We start from the raw sequence: 19,220 nt of genomic DNA, 5'->3' as shown, positions 1-19,220 counted from the left end.
AAGGAAATTTATCTACTTGTTTCCCTCTGCCAGCTTTCTCCCTACTATTCACTGACAACTAGAACTGAAGGAACAACTCACTGATGAGTCTTGTGTGGTGTAGTTGCCTTGGGAACACTGGAAGCAGTAAAAATTTTGCAGCAGTACAAAAAAGAGATGGCAAGAGCAGGCAGAGCAGGGGAGGCTGCACAGTGGCACTGCTCTCTTGTCACTAAGCACACCAGTTTCTCCCTGTGTCAGAGCCCTGTGATGTGGGGAGATGTTTTCAGCAGCGTAACTGCTTTCTACTGGAAGGGAAAGAACAGGAGGAAAATCCAAACACGTCCTCTTGGCCACACACAGTGTGCACAATGTTAGATGCAACACCAGCAGCAGCAGCAAGGATACACCTCCTGGCAGGCCCAGAGGCACTGCCCACAACCTGTGCGCCCAAAGCTTGTGTGCCCCTCTGCCCAGAGAGACTGCCAGACACCCTGGCACTGGGGACAGGCCTCTCATGTCTCCAGCACCTGACACCAGCTGGGGCCAGGGCTGCTCCTGTGGAAGCAGTTAGTAGAGAACTCTCCCCACAGCACTGCACAGCACCCCTGACCTCACCCAAGTAAAATGGTGTCTTCACTTAAGGGCTTTGTTACACAAACACTGACATTTAACCCACTCCATGTGTTCAAAGGATGGAAAAAGCCAGGGATGGCTACAGGCATCCACTACTTCTACAAAAATCGTCTTCAGCCAGAATCCATCTTAACTCTTGTTCTTGCAATATACAAAATATTCTCTCAGCAAATTCCTTCTTTCACAAGGAAACTAGCATGCAACTTTTAGGTCAAGTCAGAATCTTTTCTTTCCATGCTCCAGTTTCACAAGAGCCATTTCTTCCATTTTTAAAGGGAATTAACAGCAATGTCCTCATCCACCAGCTTTCTCACTCCTTTGCAGCTACACTTAAAATAATCAAAATTCAGCAGCAATACAATCTATGTAAGGATTTAAAAACAAGATGACCAGAATGACTAAAACCATCAGGTGATTAGGGCTTTGAGCTGTTTCTTCTTGTCTTCTGGTGTCAGATTGCTTCTTATCTACAGTAATTTTAAATGCTACATATTTGCTTTACCCACTAAATTAGAATCTGGATTATTCTGCTGCTTACTTTAGATTTCCCAAAGGTACAGCCTTCACATTGCACTATATAACCCCCCTAGCCTCCAAATCCTGCTGTTTTCAATATTTACTGGAACACTAATGTTAGCATAAACGCAAATAGATTTAAAGGAAGAAAAAGGGACTACTTCTAGGTTAGATGTTAACACCACTTCCCCAACACAAGGCTTCTCTCTGTGTCCATATCCACAAGAGTTCACAGTCCCACAGAATGGTTAGACCTTTGCACGTAATCTCAATAGGCAGTAAACAACTAATAGAGCTTTTTTTTTTCAAGGAAGGACCGAATCACAGTGTTACCTAATACACCTGACTTCCCAGAAGGTTTAAGTATTATTGGCTGAGCGGTGCCGCAGTCAGAGTCCCTAGAAAACAAACTCAAACAGGCACTGACGAGACAGAGCACAACTCCCACGAGCAGCTGAGCTGCCTGGGGGGCTGTGTGTGGCACACGAGGTGCAGCTCCCAGCCCCAGAGCTCTCCAGACAGACGGCACAGCAAAGAGGAGGTTTCCCACAGCACACTCCACGCACGGGCACCCCGGCTGCTCCAGCATCCCAACACACCCACCTGCTACTCACAACTGAGGGTCTTGCTGGCAACACACAGCAAATGATCCTGGCAATCGGGCATCAAGACAAGCCAGCCTTTCCACCCTAAGGTTTCCTCTCTTCAGTCTAACAAGTACAACCTCCAGAGGAACTCGGATGAAGCCAGGAACAACTGACCGAGCAATCCCTCTTGCTGGAGATGGCATCCACAGCAACACAGAAGCCAGGTGCTTTCCCCCTGTACTCGGAGCTCTGAATCACTCTTCAAGGAAATGCTGAGCCCCTTCCGGGCTGACAGAGGCAGACACAGGGGAAGTGCTTGAACAGCAATGAGAACACCACAAGTTCAATGTACATGTTGATTTTTACTTTGCCCACTGCAGTGTGTCCTGGCCCTGGGCAGTTCTGTGGGCTCTTGCTCCACCAAGGGCAATGCCATGGCACACTGGACATAGCACACCCCAGCCTGGGTGCTGGCAGGAATGAGACAGTCCACAGGAAAGGGAAGCCTGAGGTGCAGGTTTGTAAACATCTGTCCTGCACGTGAGAAAACATGGTCCAAAATATCTTAATTTTGAGGTCACTCAAAGACACAGCAAGAAGACTTTCCCCCCCTTCGAAGAGCACCACAGCACAGTCAGCAACTGCATCTCAGCTCAGCAGTGGTTTCTCAAGGTTTCCAAAGTCCTACCTCTTCAGCTGAGATTGCTCCTTCTCCAGCCTCCTTGCCAGAGTTAGCAATGTGCCTTGGTTATTGCAGCACAAAACCAGTGTCTAGGTATTAGGTACAGACTGGGAATTACCCCACAGTGACTAGAAACTCAAAGCCTCCGCTAGGAGCTCCCTAGTATCAGAGGTGCAGAGCCAGCACGCATGACCCTACATGGACCATATTACCGGGAAAGCAGGTGGCACGCAGCAGGTGATGCAGTGAGCAGCAACTGCTCCCGATACGTGGGTTGGAAGAAAACACCTGTACTCCAGGAGCATTTCCAGAACAGTGACACCACTGCTCCCACACTGGAGTACGTCAGGAGACAAGTATCTTCCTTTATCCTTTTGTGTGTGTTGAGGATAGAAACAACCAGAGCCACCTGCTCCAAGCAGAAGCTACTCTAAGATGCTCATCTTTGCACACTTTTAGCCCTACCTGGCCAATCCTGAGAGAACAAACCATCTCTGCACCCACCTCTTCAGCTGCAGTAGCTTCATGTTAGCCCCAGGAACTGGGATAAAACTGCATCAGACAAGAATCAAAACCAATCCAAAGAAACAAAAACACCTTCCCTAGAACTATTGCATTTTAAACTAAGATAGGAATAGCTGGGTCTTCTACACTACAGTTGCTGCCGTTTCACTGCTAATGAAGTTAGCAAATGAAATACAGCACTACACACACAAACAATCCCCCAAAAGGGAAAAGCCCCTGCTTAATGACAACTGGATGCTCTGGCCAAACAGATTTGCAGACTGAAGTGTTGCGTCATGTTGATTTCATGCAATCCTGTCAGGCTACACCGCTGCAGAGACATTCAGATACACATTTATACGGCCCTGCTGCACACTGGGGGCAACATCTGTTAGCAATGTGCTGCTCAGATTACCACACTTCTAATCAGGTTTGCAGCTTGTAGGGAACAATTGTTCCTGCTCAAATGCGAGCCAGGTGGAACATCTTTAATCATATAAGAAGATCCCAATCTTCAAGGAAATTTTCTGTTCCGATGTTCTTTTTCGAGACGCAGGATTATAAGAGGATGAATTCCCTCTAACAACTGCAGTAATTACATGCCTTCTGCTGGTTCCTCATTTTAGGGTATCGCGGGGGCAGCCCAAGAGTGGGGCCTAAGAGCTTTAAGCTCCCTTGGAATTGGGAACATACTGCCACCATCATTTCATAACAATTTGCCACATGTCAGCCCGAGGATTAGGGCGGGCTGCAACTAAATCTGCACCAGTTCTCTGACAACAGCCAGGGCAGCAGCTGCTCAACACTGTAATGGATTTACACGTCCTATCACCTCTATTTTCAAGAGCAACAAAAATGGAAGAATACCACGCTTGTGCCTGGCACTACTGCTGATATTCTTTTAAATAATTACTCCAGAGATTAAAGAGCAACATAAAAAGTTAGCCCAACGTGTCCATGACATGATTTGAAAAAAACTTTTAAAAAACCCAGTAAATAATTTTGGAGAGAAAAGGCAGACCCTTGGGAGAACCCAGACATACCATTTATTCCTATGATGGGTGAACAATTTCAGATTACTTAGGAAGCGCTATCTAGAATAGCTGAAGTTTTAGATGATCTTGATAGAGGGAAATATCCTGAACCTGCATTCATCAAGCACTATGAAAAACTGAAACCACAGCCAAGAAGGTACAGAACCATCAGTGAAGCTTTCAATGAATAGAGATATTGACAAGAACTTTGCCAAGTTGCCTAAACCTGAAACCCTTTACAACACCCAGATCACTGCACACGGGTCTGGGCACCTTTAAACAATCAACATCAGCTGCCAAAATAACATGAACTGTTGGCAGGAGAATTTTTCAAGTTACAAAAACAGCTCAAGTCTTCTTTGTTTCTTCTGGTGTGGTATTAATGATTTCTTCTTAAGTTCTGTGTCTCACTGACAGGCCCAGACTGCACAGCGGTCCCAGGGCTCCACAGCCGTGGTACAGAACTTGCAGGGGTTTGAAACCCTGTTGGAAGCAGTACACACAAAACAATGGAATGAATCATCATGCCCCACGTCTGCTCCTGCCAGGACATCATCACACGTCTCCGCTGTGATGCCGTGCACATCCAGCAGCACCTACTGCAGCAGGGGATTCCCAGGGATGTGTCCAAGGCTCCAATGACTCCCGTGGCACTGCACCTGGCACGCAGCCGGCCGGTTTGCTGCAGGATCCACACAGCTGGGACAACACACGCCACACCACAAAGCCCCTCTTTTCCCAAGGCAGACACTGCAGCCACCATCTGAAGACACCACCAGGTCGCTGAGTGTGGGAAGTCTGGAAGTCAGAAGGAAGCTGCTACAGAACTGGACTCGCTTTTATTCAGTCCCTGCACAGCGAACAGGCCTGCAGTGGCTCGGAAAGGGTTACCAGAGAGGCTACAAAAACAAAGTGACTCCATCACATCTACAGCACACATGATCTGTACAACATTCAGCACAACTGTTCATGAGATGACCTGAACCAGAACCCCATCCCGAGATCCCAGCCAGGCGACAGCTCACAGAGATTCTTCCACAGGAGCCAAATGCCTCCAACAGCTTCAGGCAACACTGCCCAACACCTCTGCTTCTCACACAGCCCCTCCATGTAACTTTGAGGGTTACCTCAACTCTCGTACTCCTTCTGGAACCTCAGTATTAAGCTGAGGGAAGCAAAGGGCCATCCTAGCCCGGTTTCATCCCACAAATCATTAGTGTGAATAAATGCAAGATGACCAAAGGCACCGAGTACAGCTCACCAGCCAACTGTACTACATTCATGACATCTCCTTCTTACATTTGAGAGCACCACAAAGCATCTTGCTCCCAGGTTTCTGAAACACTTGATAATAACGAAGGGGATTACAACACAAGCTGGTTAGCCCACACCTGAATCAAACACTTCCATTCCAAAACGCTGTCCACAGGAGATGTCTTTTCCACCGTCACCACCCAGTTCAGGCATTCCAGAACCAGGACCTGTTTTCCACATATCAAGTGCTTAAGTGCCCCAGTGATTGCTATTTAACTCTCTCTTTCATTAAAAAGTTTGCAATGTAGGGTTTGTTGCTATTAGATCAAGCACTGGAATTCTTTCCCAGGCCAAGTTTCTTTTCCAGTCATCTCAGGTCTTAGGGCACTACTATTTTCCACAAAAATTCAGGCATAAACTAGTGTGTGTAGCAAGTTTACCTGTGAGAATGCTTTTAGTAGGATACACACCATGAGTGAGAGACACCAAGAGCTTCCACAGTGGTTCCCCATTCCCCAAACTGAAAGGAACCCAACACCTGTTGGCTCATTTCACACTCCTTTCCCTCTGTGCACGCCAAGGGACACAAGGTTGCTGCTGGCTCTCCTTTCCAACTGGACAAAAATAAGCACAGATGGTCTAACAGACAAGCAGCTGCAGTCCATCCAGTTGCAGGTTTCTTCTCCTGGTGACCCTTGCATCAGTGCCAGCCTGAAATGCACTCGCAGCTCCACAGGAAATATCCCAAGTGACAGCAGCCCAGAGTTTCCCAGCGACGATCGAAGGCTTCCAATTCCAGCCTCTGCTGCTCCCTTGGCTCACCTTCCCAGGCACATGTTAACATACCTGGTGACACTTGCTCAGCCAGATTACCAGCAGTTGATGTTGGTGGGTCCAAGGACAACACATGATATCCAGCGTCTTGCCGCTCTCTCCCAGGAGGTGACCCGAGCCAGTTCATTACTGAGTGAAGAGCTGCTTTCAGCAGAGAATCTTTAAGCCTCCAGAACTGGAGGAATCCTCTGGGTGACTCAGCCACAACCCACATACAAGATTTATACATCAGATCTATGCCAGAGCAAGGAAAACCAAGCAGAAAAAGCCAACCTTTGAGTTGGAACTGTGGTCAGTGCAGTAGAACACAACTTCAGTAAGAACTGTTACTCTTCAAGAAAGTCAGTTTTATTTACTTTCAAGATCCCGTGTTTATCAGGTCACCATTTCATGTCGTTGCAATTGAACAAGTCAGAACTCAGTGGCCAGAGCCCTGGGCAAACAGTGCTAGCACACTCCCCATTGGCCCGAGACACGTTACAGTAAGGAAATGAAACTTGTGCTTGAACAAGATACCAGAGGCTCTCTTGCAAACACAGGAATTGCACTCCAGGTATTAAAGCTCTGTTCCCTTGCCAAGCAATCACCTGCCCTTGGATGCCCTGAGAAAGGGACGCAGGTGGTTTACTGCTCAGTTATACATTTCATAACCACAAGGAACAAACCAGAAAGAACACGGCACACAACAGTGTTAAGTGGAAGTAGAAATCAAAATATCAAGGAGGTTCATTTGTCAAATTTGCCTCAGAAAGCCCTCAGCTAGAAATTAAATATGTCCAAGTCAACAGCTTTCTCCTTTTCTTAGTAGTCTTGCAATTCCTCTTTTCAAGACATTACCAAGAACAGTTCAGTGGGGAACACAAACCAGCTTTTATAAGACCAGTATTAACACTTAAATATTTATTGTACCTGATTTGTTTACTAAGCACAATTCACAGTTAACACATAATTAACAGTACCTTTCTTGAAACCAAGCCAGTATTTACTCTTGTTTAAACACCACCTAAAAATCCACAGAAAAAAAGGCTATAGAAAAGTGCACAATTTTTTTCCAGTGCCACAGTTATAATCATACAACCAGCTCACGATGTGTCAAACAGCCTGGTTTTTCAGTCATGACTGAATTTCAGGGGATTTTTCCTCCCCTTAAGAGAAGCAACTCTTTTTTTTTTTAAGGTTTCAAGAATTAGAGCTTGGATTCCACCTAACAAAAATAAAGCACAAAGATAAAGATAAAACACAGGGAAGACATTTGTTACAACCTAAAGCTACATTATAACCATCTAAAAAAACCAGCAACAATCAAATGCACTTCCCAGATCGCAGGTGAGGAAGGCGATACAATAACCTCTGGACACAAGGGTATGAATACTTGGCAGGAGAGGAAGTACCTGATGGTCCCTAAATGGAGCATAAGCTATTTTCTCTTTGTTTTGCATGTGCATTCAGGCTTACCTCTAAGTCATGAAGATGCCAGGGAAACCTTTCCCAATAGCACCTGCAGAGCAAACCCTTCTTCACTTAAATGGCTTTCACATGGCACTGAACTACTGACCATGAACGAGGTGACAGAAAGCAAACTCGTCCTGAGAGAGCAAAACAAGCACAAACTAAGAACACAGTCCTACAGCAAGCAGAATGAATTCAGGCCTGGGGACAGGAGCAGCCACAGGCACAGGGATTTTCACAGAAGGCTTTGCAGAACAGAAGAGTGTTACCCTGCCCACCCCTCAGCACGTGGAGCACCAGAGCCCCTGTGAGCACTTGCAGACCCACCCGAGTGCCTCTAAGAATGCAGGATCGAAGTGAAAGAAAACACAGATACTACCTTAGGTTGACCCCAGCTGATTTATTTTAAGGCATGTTACCTGAGCTTTGAAGTTCCATAAGAACAGTCTGTACACGTCATACTAAGGCACCTTCATCACAAAAGAACTCGCAACAAAACCCAAGCGGCTCCAGAAGTGAGGGATCCTCCTTTCACCATTCAACCACCACACAGGCTTTACTTGGTCAAAGGTACCCAAGTAAATACTAAAGTGCTGATCAACCAAATGTTCAGCTGTTGCTTCAGCTGCAGGGTGATGCAGTTTCCCACTCACAATGCCCACAGAAGACGTTATTTTTACTTCCATTCAAGGTAAACATAGTCAAAGCTGAACTGAAAAGCAATAATCAATGCCCACCCTCCCCATGTATAAACAATGTAAAATGTTTGCATTTGACTCAACTTGTACCAAAACTGTGCATTAAATGTATAGAAGCTCACTGCCTTCACTGGGCTGGACAACTGAACTGGAGAAACTGTGAGTCAGAAGCAGACTAAAGGCAAGTAGCAAAAATTGGCCTTAGCAAGCAATTTCCCTTCAGCAAAAGCACTTGTGGTTCTGCCCAGGTGATGCAAACTGCACCGGCCCAGCAGAACCACACCCTACGCAGTGTGTCCCAGGCTCCACAGGCACCAGGAGCGGGATGCACCAGTGGCTTTAACTGGAGGCGAAGAACACACCAGCACACCCCTTCAACCCGAGTGCTGTTAGGAGGCAGCAGAGCCCTTTGCCACTCTTTGGTCACTGAACTGCTGTGCATACTTCAGCAGATACATACACCTACAGGTAGGTATGCATACAGCTACGAGGTAATCGTGTCACAGATGGAACTTGCCTTGCTGAGAAATGAAAGGAACAGAACCAAAGGGATCTTCAGGAGGACTTGTCTGTGGAGCAGCATGTGGCTCCACATTCTTATCTGAAGATGCTCTCCTGTCCACCAGCCTGTCTGTAAAAAACAAAATGAAACAGAACAAAAAATAAAGTAAAATAAAATAAAAATGGAAGGACTTACACCTATGCAAAGCTATGTACTGTACAGGTTGAGGGAGGAGTATCTTGCATGCTTGTAAGAAGCACAGCTGGTCTGGGCAGCTCCCTCCTACTGCAAGGAGACAGGCAGAGTGCCTGGGAGGCTCTGCACCCACACCAGAGAGATCCCGAGCCTTTGTGCAGTGCCATGAAAGCTGGGCTGGGGGTTCTTTCCCAGCAAGGATGCAGACTCGCTTTCTTGGCTCCCAATTCTGCACAGATGATTAAGTGGTTACAGGAGCTGTTTAAGAAATCTACTTCTTCACAGTGCTGTCAGAAACGCAGCATCAGATATCACTTCTGGCCCATCACTAACCCATGGTCACAGCTAAAACAACAACAACAACAAATAAACAACAAGAGGCAGGAGCACAAATCTGTCACTCTGTGTCACAGCTCTCCACAAAGGTGCTCGGTCCAGAAATCCATCCAATTGCACATTACCTTTTACTGCAACCAGCACCATTCCACTAGGAAAACCCTCACCAAGTACAAGCCATGTCTTCTGCCCTAGGAGCTGGATCCCCTTTTACAAGAGAACTGATTAATCATCACAGCAGTACCCATCACAGCACACACTGACATTAAGCCCCTCAACACATGGAATGTGATGGTTCTGCCAGCCTGACAAATTGTGGCAGTATCTTCATCCTCTAACAAAGGCTTTGTATATTCACTTAGGTGTTAGTGTCAAACACGTAAGCTTTAAAAATATTTGCCAGATTTAGAAGCATCTTTAATTTATGTATAAAGCATGAGCTCAACAACACAAACTAGGCTTCTGAGAAGAGAAAGAAAGGATTTGTGTTTTTAACACTAGTGAGCACCACAAACTTGCATGCCACTGCATCTGAGTTATAAAGACCAGGACAGCAGGTGGCTTTAGTAACAGAAAAACAGAACCACTGATCAAATCTACATCTGCAATTCTCTTGCCTCTAGATGGCAAAAAAGTTCCTTAGTACTCAACAGCCTTTCTCCCTCATAGGAGACAACCTACACCTAAAGAGAACTCGGCCTTCCAACTTAAGACATATCTAAGGAACTTCCACTAAGTCTCACACAGTTAAAGACAATTTTATAGGTACAAGACTTAATTTTGCAAACAATCTCCTGATTTCTCATTATCCCGGCCAAGTCTGACAAAGTACCAGTAGACAACATCGAGAATAATTATTCCTGCTTTGACTGCAGCAAAGGCATTAACACTGCCAAGTATGCTCATATGATCTCTGTCACAACACCCTCGGTACCAAAACGCCAAGTTAGAAGGTCTCTCAAGGCTGTGACGTGTGTACCTACGCGCACACCCAGATACAAACCAGCAGCGCTCCCCCTTCCGAGGGACAGCAAGCCCCAGGAGCTCAGAGCAGCTGCAAGGCAGCCCATCCGTGCAGACAAGGCTGCCATCTAGTGTGCTGCTGGCCAGGGAGCGACTGGGGGCTGTTTCTGCATTTTCTCTACGTGAGTGACTGAAACCCCTCATGCTGGTTACTACTGAGCAGAGCTGCGCCATTGGGTTTGGCTTGCTTTTCAGATACAGCATATCAAAGGTGTGGTCACACCCAGCTCTCCTCTGCACTGAACTACCTTGAAGAGCTAAGCCCAAAATAGACCTGGGTTATCTTCTTTGGTCCTTGCATTTGTTCAAAACTTGTGGCTTGACCCAATCAATCTCACACAACTTGTGAGAGCAGTGCCAGCAGTCCTGAATTCAGAACACAGATTCTGGAAGTGGGTGGCCTTGTGCTGACCTGTGGTACAAACTAACCTGCTCCAGATTCACGAGTGCGTTACTTCAAAAAACTAACAGACACATTTGGAAGGAGCATGCTTACAGATATTCACTTCTACTACTGAATCCAACCCTTAACTTGGACTTGGAAGGAATGCTAAACTTCAGCTAGCACATAAGCCATTTTTCCCAGCTACCCAAGAGACATTTGACTGTAAAATGTGCGCAGGCCACATTCCCAACTCAAAAACAGCAATCTGATTCAATCCACAGAGGATACAAGGGAAAACTAACAACCAGAGTTTCACAAACAAACCCACCCAGTCACTTTCCTAAAGGATTAACAGGTAACGTGCACATCCAATAGGGAAAATACTCAACTGAAGGCAAAGGTATTTTTTTCAGTTACTCGCAAATCAGTTTTACTGTACTTTAAAATGCAAGAAACTTGCTGACAGACAGCCAAACATATCCAGTCTGTTTTTTAACACTGTCATGTCTTCCAAGTCCCACTAACAAATCTGATCTCAACAAAACCAGTCATAGGAAGAGCAACCAACAAGCATGTGTTCAGCAGTTAAGAACAGAAGGTAATTCCAAGTAAAAACCATGGAGATAACTGACTTCACGAGGAAAAAGTTTATTCAACTATTGCCATATCAGTACAATAAACCAGCCCTTACATGTAGCCACTCAAAAAGGACAGTACAAAACATTAACATAATGTAATAGATCAATTTTCTTTCAGGCATTTTCAAAGGACATATCAGACCCACACAATCTTCTGCTCTGGTGTGCAAGAAAAAAGCTGGAAAGGAATAAAGCAAGCAGCCAAAATTCTCTTCCCATCTGACAACATAGCTCTGCTGTTGAGAGCCTCTTGGCAATGAAGGTGACACAAGCAGTGTAGAGGAGCTAAGACACTACCATTTTTGCAGTAATTGAGCCAGTAACTACCAGTTTCAGACGGTGAGGTCCTACTGCACGTGTTTTCAGAAAGGAAAAGGAAAGGAAGACAGGCCCAACCGTGCCCTCAAATGCTCAGAAAGAACCTTCTGTACACAGCCTGCACGGTCCTTGGACAAGCAGGTGTTGGAACTGCTGAGCAACCACAGAGCCCTCATTTACTGGGAAGCAAAGTAAGCCTTCAAGCGTCCCTTACTTGATCTTAGCAGGTCAAACTCTCTGTCCAGCAGCTCCTCCTCTGTCAACTTGGAAAAATTGTCCTCTCCAAAGGGATTCCACCCTGACATATCAGGTGGGTTACTGATGTTCTGCTTGGGGTAACTGGCAATTGCTTCAGCATCAGGAATGCCTGACCTGTAGAGTCAGTTCAAGGAAGCAAATAAAGAGAAACACAACAGGATTGGTTATCAGGGTCAAAATCTGAGACACTCTTCACAGTGCCAAGTCCTACACACAAGCAGCATGCCTTTAAGAGCTCATCCCAAAAACGCTGAAGGCTGATTTAAAAGAAGCCTAATAGGAACCTACACAAATATATAACCTGGTTTCTAACATCAGTGAAACGGAACTGATCTGTAGGTTCTTTTATTTTTAAGTCAGAAAGGACTTTTATTACATACACTGCTGTTCACAAGAATTAATGCAAAAGTCATCATTTATTACCATTTATTATGCAAAGGCAGGTCTGAGGGCACTCCTCAGGGACTGTTATCTCTTCTGAGGCGCACTTCGTGTTACATACTCAGGTCACACCTCTGAGCACAGGAGCTGGCAGACCCAGCACACCAAGGCCAGCTACCAAGCTGCTCTCAGCGGGGTGTTTGAAACTCCTTTCAGATGCACATAATCTCATTCAACACAGACTACCGACCACCCCAAGCAAAGTGGTTAGCAGGCAGTTCCTGGAGTAAGTCCGTGAACAAGAAATACTGGAAGAAATACTTTAAGAAATTGTACCAGGCTCATCTGTTCACACACTGTCTCACTTTGCTCCCAAAATATCCTTTACCACTGAACACCCACTGTCCAACTGCTCCAAGTGATCTCCTACTCCCAAAGCAAGTAACTACTAAGAAAAGGATTCGGCAGAGCTCACCACAACTAGCAATGTAAGCCACGAGTAACCCCCAGGCTCAGCTGAGCCCCAGTGCTCACCTGTTTGTAGGGTAGGGAGGATCCGCCACTGTTCCGCCATGCACTGGGAGTGACCTGGGGTAGGAGATTAAGGCTGGTGCAAAGTCTTGTGGAGAAGTGATATACTCAGGGGACTGCACCTGCTGTGCCCGCTGCTGAGCCAGCATCTGCTGCTGCAGGAGAGCCTGCTGGTACTGCTGCACCTGGAGAGAGCAGGGCTGAGTTACCACAACACGCACAGGCTCTCGCAGCCACGCGCAGCCACCTCCACCACCCTCCAGAAGACACGGGCACAGAGAAACCACTCCAGCAGCTCAGGGACACTGCTTCTCTTTTCCAGCCTAGCACCACTTAGATCTCTGTAATTATTGCAACCCAAATATACGCCACTGCAGCACTGCTAATTGTGTGCTCATCATACTCTATCCTTACGTTTTAATACAAGATTTCAGGACAATTTCTCCTGACCTTTCCCCAACAGGATATGGCAGTTAGCTCTTTCGCTTTTCAAGTAAGAATTGGATGTCACCATCTTCGGTCACTCTGCTGTGTAACATGTATTTGCTGCTGTGGCTAGTACTGGAAACATTAACTAACTATGAGTTCAAATGGAACTTGGGATAGATCCCATCCTATTATTAATACACAAGTGCAACTCCAGACAAGCTAGTTCGGATTAACTTCCCACCAACTAAATACTATTTTAGATACCAAACTGCACGCTATTTACCACGTCCACAGCTCAGTGCAACTAGCCAGGCACTTCTCGGAAGAGTATCTACACAAGAATACATTCACAAGCACAGGCCATATTTTAAGACTGTACTATCTCTGTGACTTACCATGGCAGGATACTGTGACTGGGCAGGCTGCTGCTGGTACACAGATTGCAGCAACAGCTGCTGCTGGACCATCTGCTGGTGCACTGCTTGGTGATACTGCAAACACAAAAAATAGTTTTACAAAGTAATGATGTCCCCTTAGAAATAAGCAGGTATTTAAATTAATGCTTCTTCTGACTACTGCATCTATGACTCCACAGCATTTTTAAATTAAGATATCATATAAGCAAGAGCCAGCTTGCAATTCAGTCACTGCATTTGAATCACTCTGTTTGGAAGCTTTTTCCTGCCTCCACTCTCCAGCCAATTCTTAACAAAAAAACCCAAAAAAAACCAGAAGGAAAGGAAAACAAAAAATCAGACTACATATTCAGCACTGGTGCATGTATAGTCATCTACTGCAAGCACAACACCACCACCCATAATCACTCCTAACATTTATCCTGAGCTCCTTTAGACATGGGTAAAGCCTTGAAGTCACGCAGTGGTGATGCAAAGCAAGATGGAATTCAGGGTCAAACTGCAAGAACACAGCACAAGGCAAGCAACTTTCTAGGACAAACATTACAGGGTCAATGAAGGAACAAAGCAAAAGCAAGAAGGGACAGGAGTTGTTTTAGCTGGAAAAGTACAGACAGCAACAGCAGAAGTGGTGAATGATTCCAAGGGTTATGAACACACACACACACACACACACACAATGAGTCTCCAACACCTGCCGAACAGATCTGACCGTACCTGCTGGATATAAGCATCCTGCATGGCGGGCTGGTGCTGCAAGTGGTGCAGCTGCTGCAGTCTCCAGTCTCCCTGCTGCAGCTGCTGGAGGACCCTGTGCTGCTGTGGGGTGGTCCCTTGGGACTGTGAGATGTCTTGTCCATTCCCTGGTCGAGTGGTTCCTGTGACAGACAACACTGCTGACATCCAGACCCCCCACCTTCAGCCAGAGCTCTCCCTGGCTGTTTTTCACCTCAAGCTGACACTGACTGTCAACATCTCTTCCCAGTCTGACAACCAGGACACCTGGTAGACACCACGTTGTCTTTACAAGTAATTCCAAGCCTGCAAATGAACCATTTCTACATGCAAGATGCTGGGAGCTTCCCCTGGTCTCATGACAGCAAGCTGGGTTCCAGGCTTCTGCTTTACCAGCGCTAAAGTTACACACTGCAGGATCTCAAACCCTTACCTCAAAGCATGCAGCTTGGTATGCCTTCAACACAAAGAGGTTTTTTTCCCCTAAGGAAACTATTAGCTCATCCATCAAACTCCCTTAAACAGAACACCTGATTAATTCTGCCACTCAATTGCTTTTGCACCTTTTAAGAGACAGGTACCACCATAAACTTCTCTCTGCCACAATGCGTTTTACGTTCTGAAGTGCCCATGAATCATCTGTTCCTTGTCATAACAGAAAAAGCTTTTCAATCAGGATGTTACACGGACCCCACCTACTAAAAAGTACTTGTACCTAGGACACAAACATTCTCAGTAGCCTTTTGAGACTTTTCCAATACCATCCCTGAAACTACTCCCTCCTTTTCTGCAGCAGGCACAGAATAGCATAAAATGCATTTAGAAAGCATCCTAGCTATAAAGGTCAACGATTTAAGCGAATATTTATCAGAGCTATAACTCTGAATAAGAAAAAGAACAAGGATTTTCCTGAAAACCCATTTCACTCAAATGTGTGTCCCCTAATTCCTCCTGCACTCACAGTGCAATGTGGAATCCATCTGTCAGTCATGAGAGAAGTGACAAGTTCCCAGCCTACAAATACCACCAACCTACTGGTGCTATCTCATGACTTCTCAAGGCACAGGAGAAGATTTTTCCTGCTACAAAAAACCCAGTTTGATACAGAAGGGCTCTGCACTTTTTGTGAATTATTCACAACTCAAAACAAGCATGAACTTCTGTCTGCAGTGGGCAAGTTCATTCAAAAACCAGCGTCAAGCACAAGGACTTGCACTTCTCAACCTGAATTTAGTTCTTGTGGCAGCTCAAATTTACAACTCACACATTTAGAACCGTTCAGAAATGAAGATTTGGTTTTTGGTATATAAAAAAAAAGGACTGATAAAACTGAGTTTTAAATGTTCTCTAGTAGAGCAGGAAGAAGAGAGGCATAGTTGCTTCTTTGTTTTGGTCCATCCTTAGACTCCAAGTTACCTTTTTGCCCACGATTAGCAAATTCCCCAGGAACCTGTACTTTGACAGGAGTTGCTGAGCTCTGGATCGCCAGCACACTGGGAGGGGCAGTGCTCGAATTGGCCTTTGGTCTTTGTCGTGGTGCAATTGAGGTTTCTGTTGGTCCAACAGCATCTGTAATTCTGAAAGAGCAATTTGTTCCATATGAGATACTTGATGAAAAGACAAATATTTCTACTTCAAATTTGACACAGTACATCTCTTAACAGCTGACTTTTGTCTTAATCACGTGCTACTCTACTTCAGCCCTGCATGTAAGCATCTTAAAATTCCTTCCCTAAAACTCCAGTCCTGTGCTTGAGTCCACAACCCTACAATTAGGAACAGAACTAATGCTCATATGTACCAGAAATAAGAGAAAGGAAAACATTATGTGTTAGGTCAAATTGCTTCTACTGCTACAAATTTCTCAGGCTTTTGTTTCTCTTTTTTTTGTAAATGTAGCTGATAATTATAACTGAATGGAAAAATATCTGAGTCACGCATGCTGGTAGATTCAAACCCAAATAACTTCCATTAACAAGGAAAGAAGGGGTAAAGGATTTACCCAGCATCAGCCTTAAGAGCATACACACTATACCATAGCAGAAATCAGAAGCATCGAGAGGAATTCCAACGGTTTTGGGTTTGTTTTTATTGACAAGGACAAAAAAAAGTTAATCTGTTTCTGTAAAAACTTCCATTTCTCAAAAACTAATAACAAAAACCATTGACCTTCAAAATAACGGTTTCCCCCCATGGATTCTCAATATAATGAAAAAAGCAAAGAGGTGGAATCCAAACAGACTTGAAGCTCTTAGAAATGCAGTTTATCTAATGACTTCTACTGAGGTATCGCCTCATTTATTCACAAGTGTATGAAAACAGATTTTAAACAAACACGTAGCTTAACAACATTTGGAGAAAGAGAAGTCACATCCTCTGCTCACCTTGCTTTTATTTGGCTTTTTCTAGCAGCTGCCTCACTAGCTGTCATGGGTTCAGGAAGACTTGAGGGGACAGGAGAATTCTTGGGAAAAACAAATTTAAATAAATTAAAAAAAACAACATCCTGAAAGAAAAAAATTTGTTACATATTGAAGAGGAATACTTGGATTCAAGACCTCCACATGCCAAGGCCTCATGCAGAACTCACAGCTGTAGCTGGAAAAGGGTTTACCTTAACAGTATCTCCCCACATCCTCTCGGTGTGTGGCACAAGTAAAGCAGGACCTGGCTGGTCTGACTCTTCAGTCAGCTGCTTCACTTCATTCACACAGCCAGCTATCAACAACAAGGCACAACGCATCTCCAAGCACTCTGTGCCACTGCACAGGGACTCACTTCAGCCTCACGCTCCACAGCAAAGGCCAGTCTTTGGAGGAAACGGTTTTCAGCACACTCTGCTCTTCCACCACAACACAAATTCCAGAAGACCATGCAGCACCACAGCTCCGATGGGCTGTTACCTTACCCCCACCTCCACCACACTCCTGAACCAATCCCACATCACCCACATTCCTGTTTTATAAGGAATACAGCAGTTTGGGGCAAGGGAGCAAATCAATCATCTCTCATGACAAATGCACATAACAAATGCAAATCTAAATATGGTCACACATAAGAATCAGTTAATTATCAAGTATTTCAAGACTTCCTGGTTTATTTTAATCTGTGTTTCCCAAAGGCAACGCTCAAATTTACTGAGCACATCCTTCTACAACAATAAAGGAAAAAAAGAAATTCAAAGGGATCTCAGAAAATTCTGCCTCTGAAGACAGATATTACTACAATCGATATCTGTTGCAAACTCAATTTTGAGACTGATTTTTCCTGATGCTCTGGAGAACCCCTTCATAACACTCAACATGAGCTGCATGTCCCCAGACTCCATTGCACTACAGAGGTAATTATATCTGTGAAGCAAGTGATCTTGCAGACCAAGCTCAGACCCCCATGCAAAGCAAGGCTAAGTAGGCAGGCTGACTCAAGTACTGCTCTGTTTGCTTTCCAGCTCACTGGAGTCTTTCCAATGGACTACCACAACTGCTAAGGATGCCCAAGCAAAGGGTTTATCCAAGAGCAAACATACATGCTCTTGACACTCCATTTACAACATTCAGCTTTCTACTGTCAACAAGGTTGATATCTGTGTATTTCATATTGATTGTATTAAGAGACCACTAATGGCTAAAATCCTAAGCCAGGTATTGGCATGGTATCAATATAGTCCACGGAGCTATGCCCTCAGAATTAAGAACATATTTTGTTTACAGAGAGCTCATACTGTGTGTACACAACATCAGCTTGATGTGCTCTCTGCTCTGTGTTACATTCAGGAACCAGGCACGTGACAGAACTGACGCGATCTCTCAGCTCCTCTCACTGACTTCTCAACGCTGCCTACACAACACACTGACAACACACAAGGAAGTCAAGAGTACTTACATTTATATTAGACACTGGACACTCCTTTTTGGCAATTTTAAAGGCAAAGTGAGATACTTGAAAGATATCAGGTCTCTTCTCTTGATCTGGTTCAAGCATATATCCTGCAAAAATTGATAAAGACTTATCACTGCTAGATCACAAAAAGCCTCTTGAGACAGTATACTACCAGCAAAGAAAATCCAGCAGTTGCACCAAATCAGCCTATCACCATAAGAGTTATTTGCACTGTTATCCTGGGTTTGGGGGCCTTTTTTTTTAATACTTTTTGTCAAGCCAAATAGTTTATAGAGTCAAAAACAATTGCAGAACATGTATGCTGCCTGATACGCTGACATGCAGCTGTGCAAAAGGGAACTTAACTGAAGTAGGAATTAGTAACTGTAGAGAGAAAGAACACAAAGTCAACTCACTGCACTAACATTTTCCAGGATTAATACAAAATTCAGTGTAGCTAAGACAAGACTGACACATCTTACTACATCATGCTAAGGCTTTTCTCTGTAGGTTTCATTGACTATGAACAAGTTTGCATATAAAAAAATACACTTGCATTAATAAAAGGACCTTTCCCTGACAAGACAAAGTTTCTGATGCTACCTCTCAAACATTTGCTTCCCAAATTAAAAGGTTGGTTGTTTTTCCAAGAAATCAACTATAACACAGTATACATAACACAGCAATCTTGCCTAGATAACCAGAGCGCATGCATAAACAGTAAAATATACTTTCTAAAAAAACTAAGCCTCTAAAAATATGTTTTGCTATGAAGTAAATGAACACTATGAAAATTTAACTTCTCACTTCTGATGAGCAAAGCGAAGCACACTTGCACAAATGCTCAGTAGAACAGCCAACCTCACATATCATTTTACAAAAATCCTCCACAGGTTGAGAAATAGTATCAGACACATCCTAGAATTTTATACAAAGTCATTATTTCATGTCCTGTACAGTTCACTGCAAGTTTAATTTTTAACAGATTTTACAAAATGACAGATTCCAGCACTCAGCTGTA

At 44.6% G+C, this 19,220-nt stretch overlaps 1 protein-coding gene across 4 annotated transcripts in view; it reads right to left on the bottom strand.

Moving 5' to 3' along the window:
- BMP2K (BMP2 inducible kinase) overlaps positions 1 to 19,220 on the bottom strand; it is a 49,555-nt gene that overhangs the window by 5,693 nt on the left and 24,642 nt on the right. For 3 of the 4 annotated variants that reach the window (XM_038135098.1, XM_038135099.1, XM_038135101.1), the window contains exons 8-15: positions 18,203 to 18,306; positions 16,705 to 16,784; positions 15,737 to 15,897; positions 14,303 to 14,463; positions 13,565 to 13,660; positions 12,744 to 12,925; positions 11,785 to 11,942; positions 8,691 to 8,804 (exon numbers count right to left, since the gene is read on the bottom strand). In XM_038135098.1, the coding sequence (XP_037991026.1) occupies positions 8,691 to 8,804; positions 11,785 to 11,942; positions 12,744 to 12,925; positions 13,565 to 13,660; positions 14,303 to 14,463; positions 15,737 to 15,897; positions 16,705 to 16,784; positions 18,203 to 18,306 (1,056 nt within the window). The remainder of the gene's footprint in view (positions 1 to 8,690; positions 8,805 to 11,784; positions 11,943 to 12,743; positions 12,926 to 13,564; positions 13,661 to 14,302; positions 14,464 to 15,736; positions 15,898 to 16,704; positions 16,785 to 18,202; positions 18,307 to 19,220) is intronic. The other variant, XM_038135100.1, reaches the window with a different exon arrangement.

This window comes from Motacilla alba, chromosome 4 (assembly GCF_015832195.1).
Source record: "Motacilla alba alba isolate MOTALB_02 chromosome 4, Motacilla_alba_V1.0_pri, whole genome shotgun sequence".
NCBI classification, from domain to species: Eukaryota; Metazoa; Chordata; class Aves; order Passeriformes; family Motacillidae; genus Motacilla; species Motacilla alba.
Note: the sequence above shows the minus strand (reverse complement) of the source record. Positions and strands in the feature narration are given on the sequence as shown.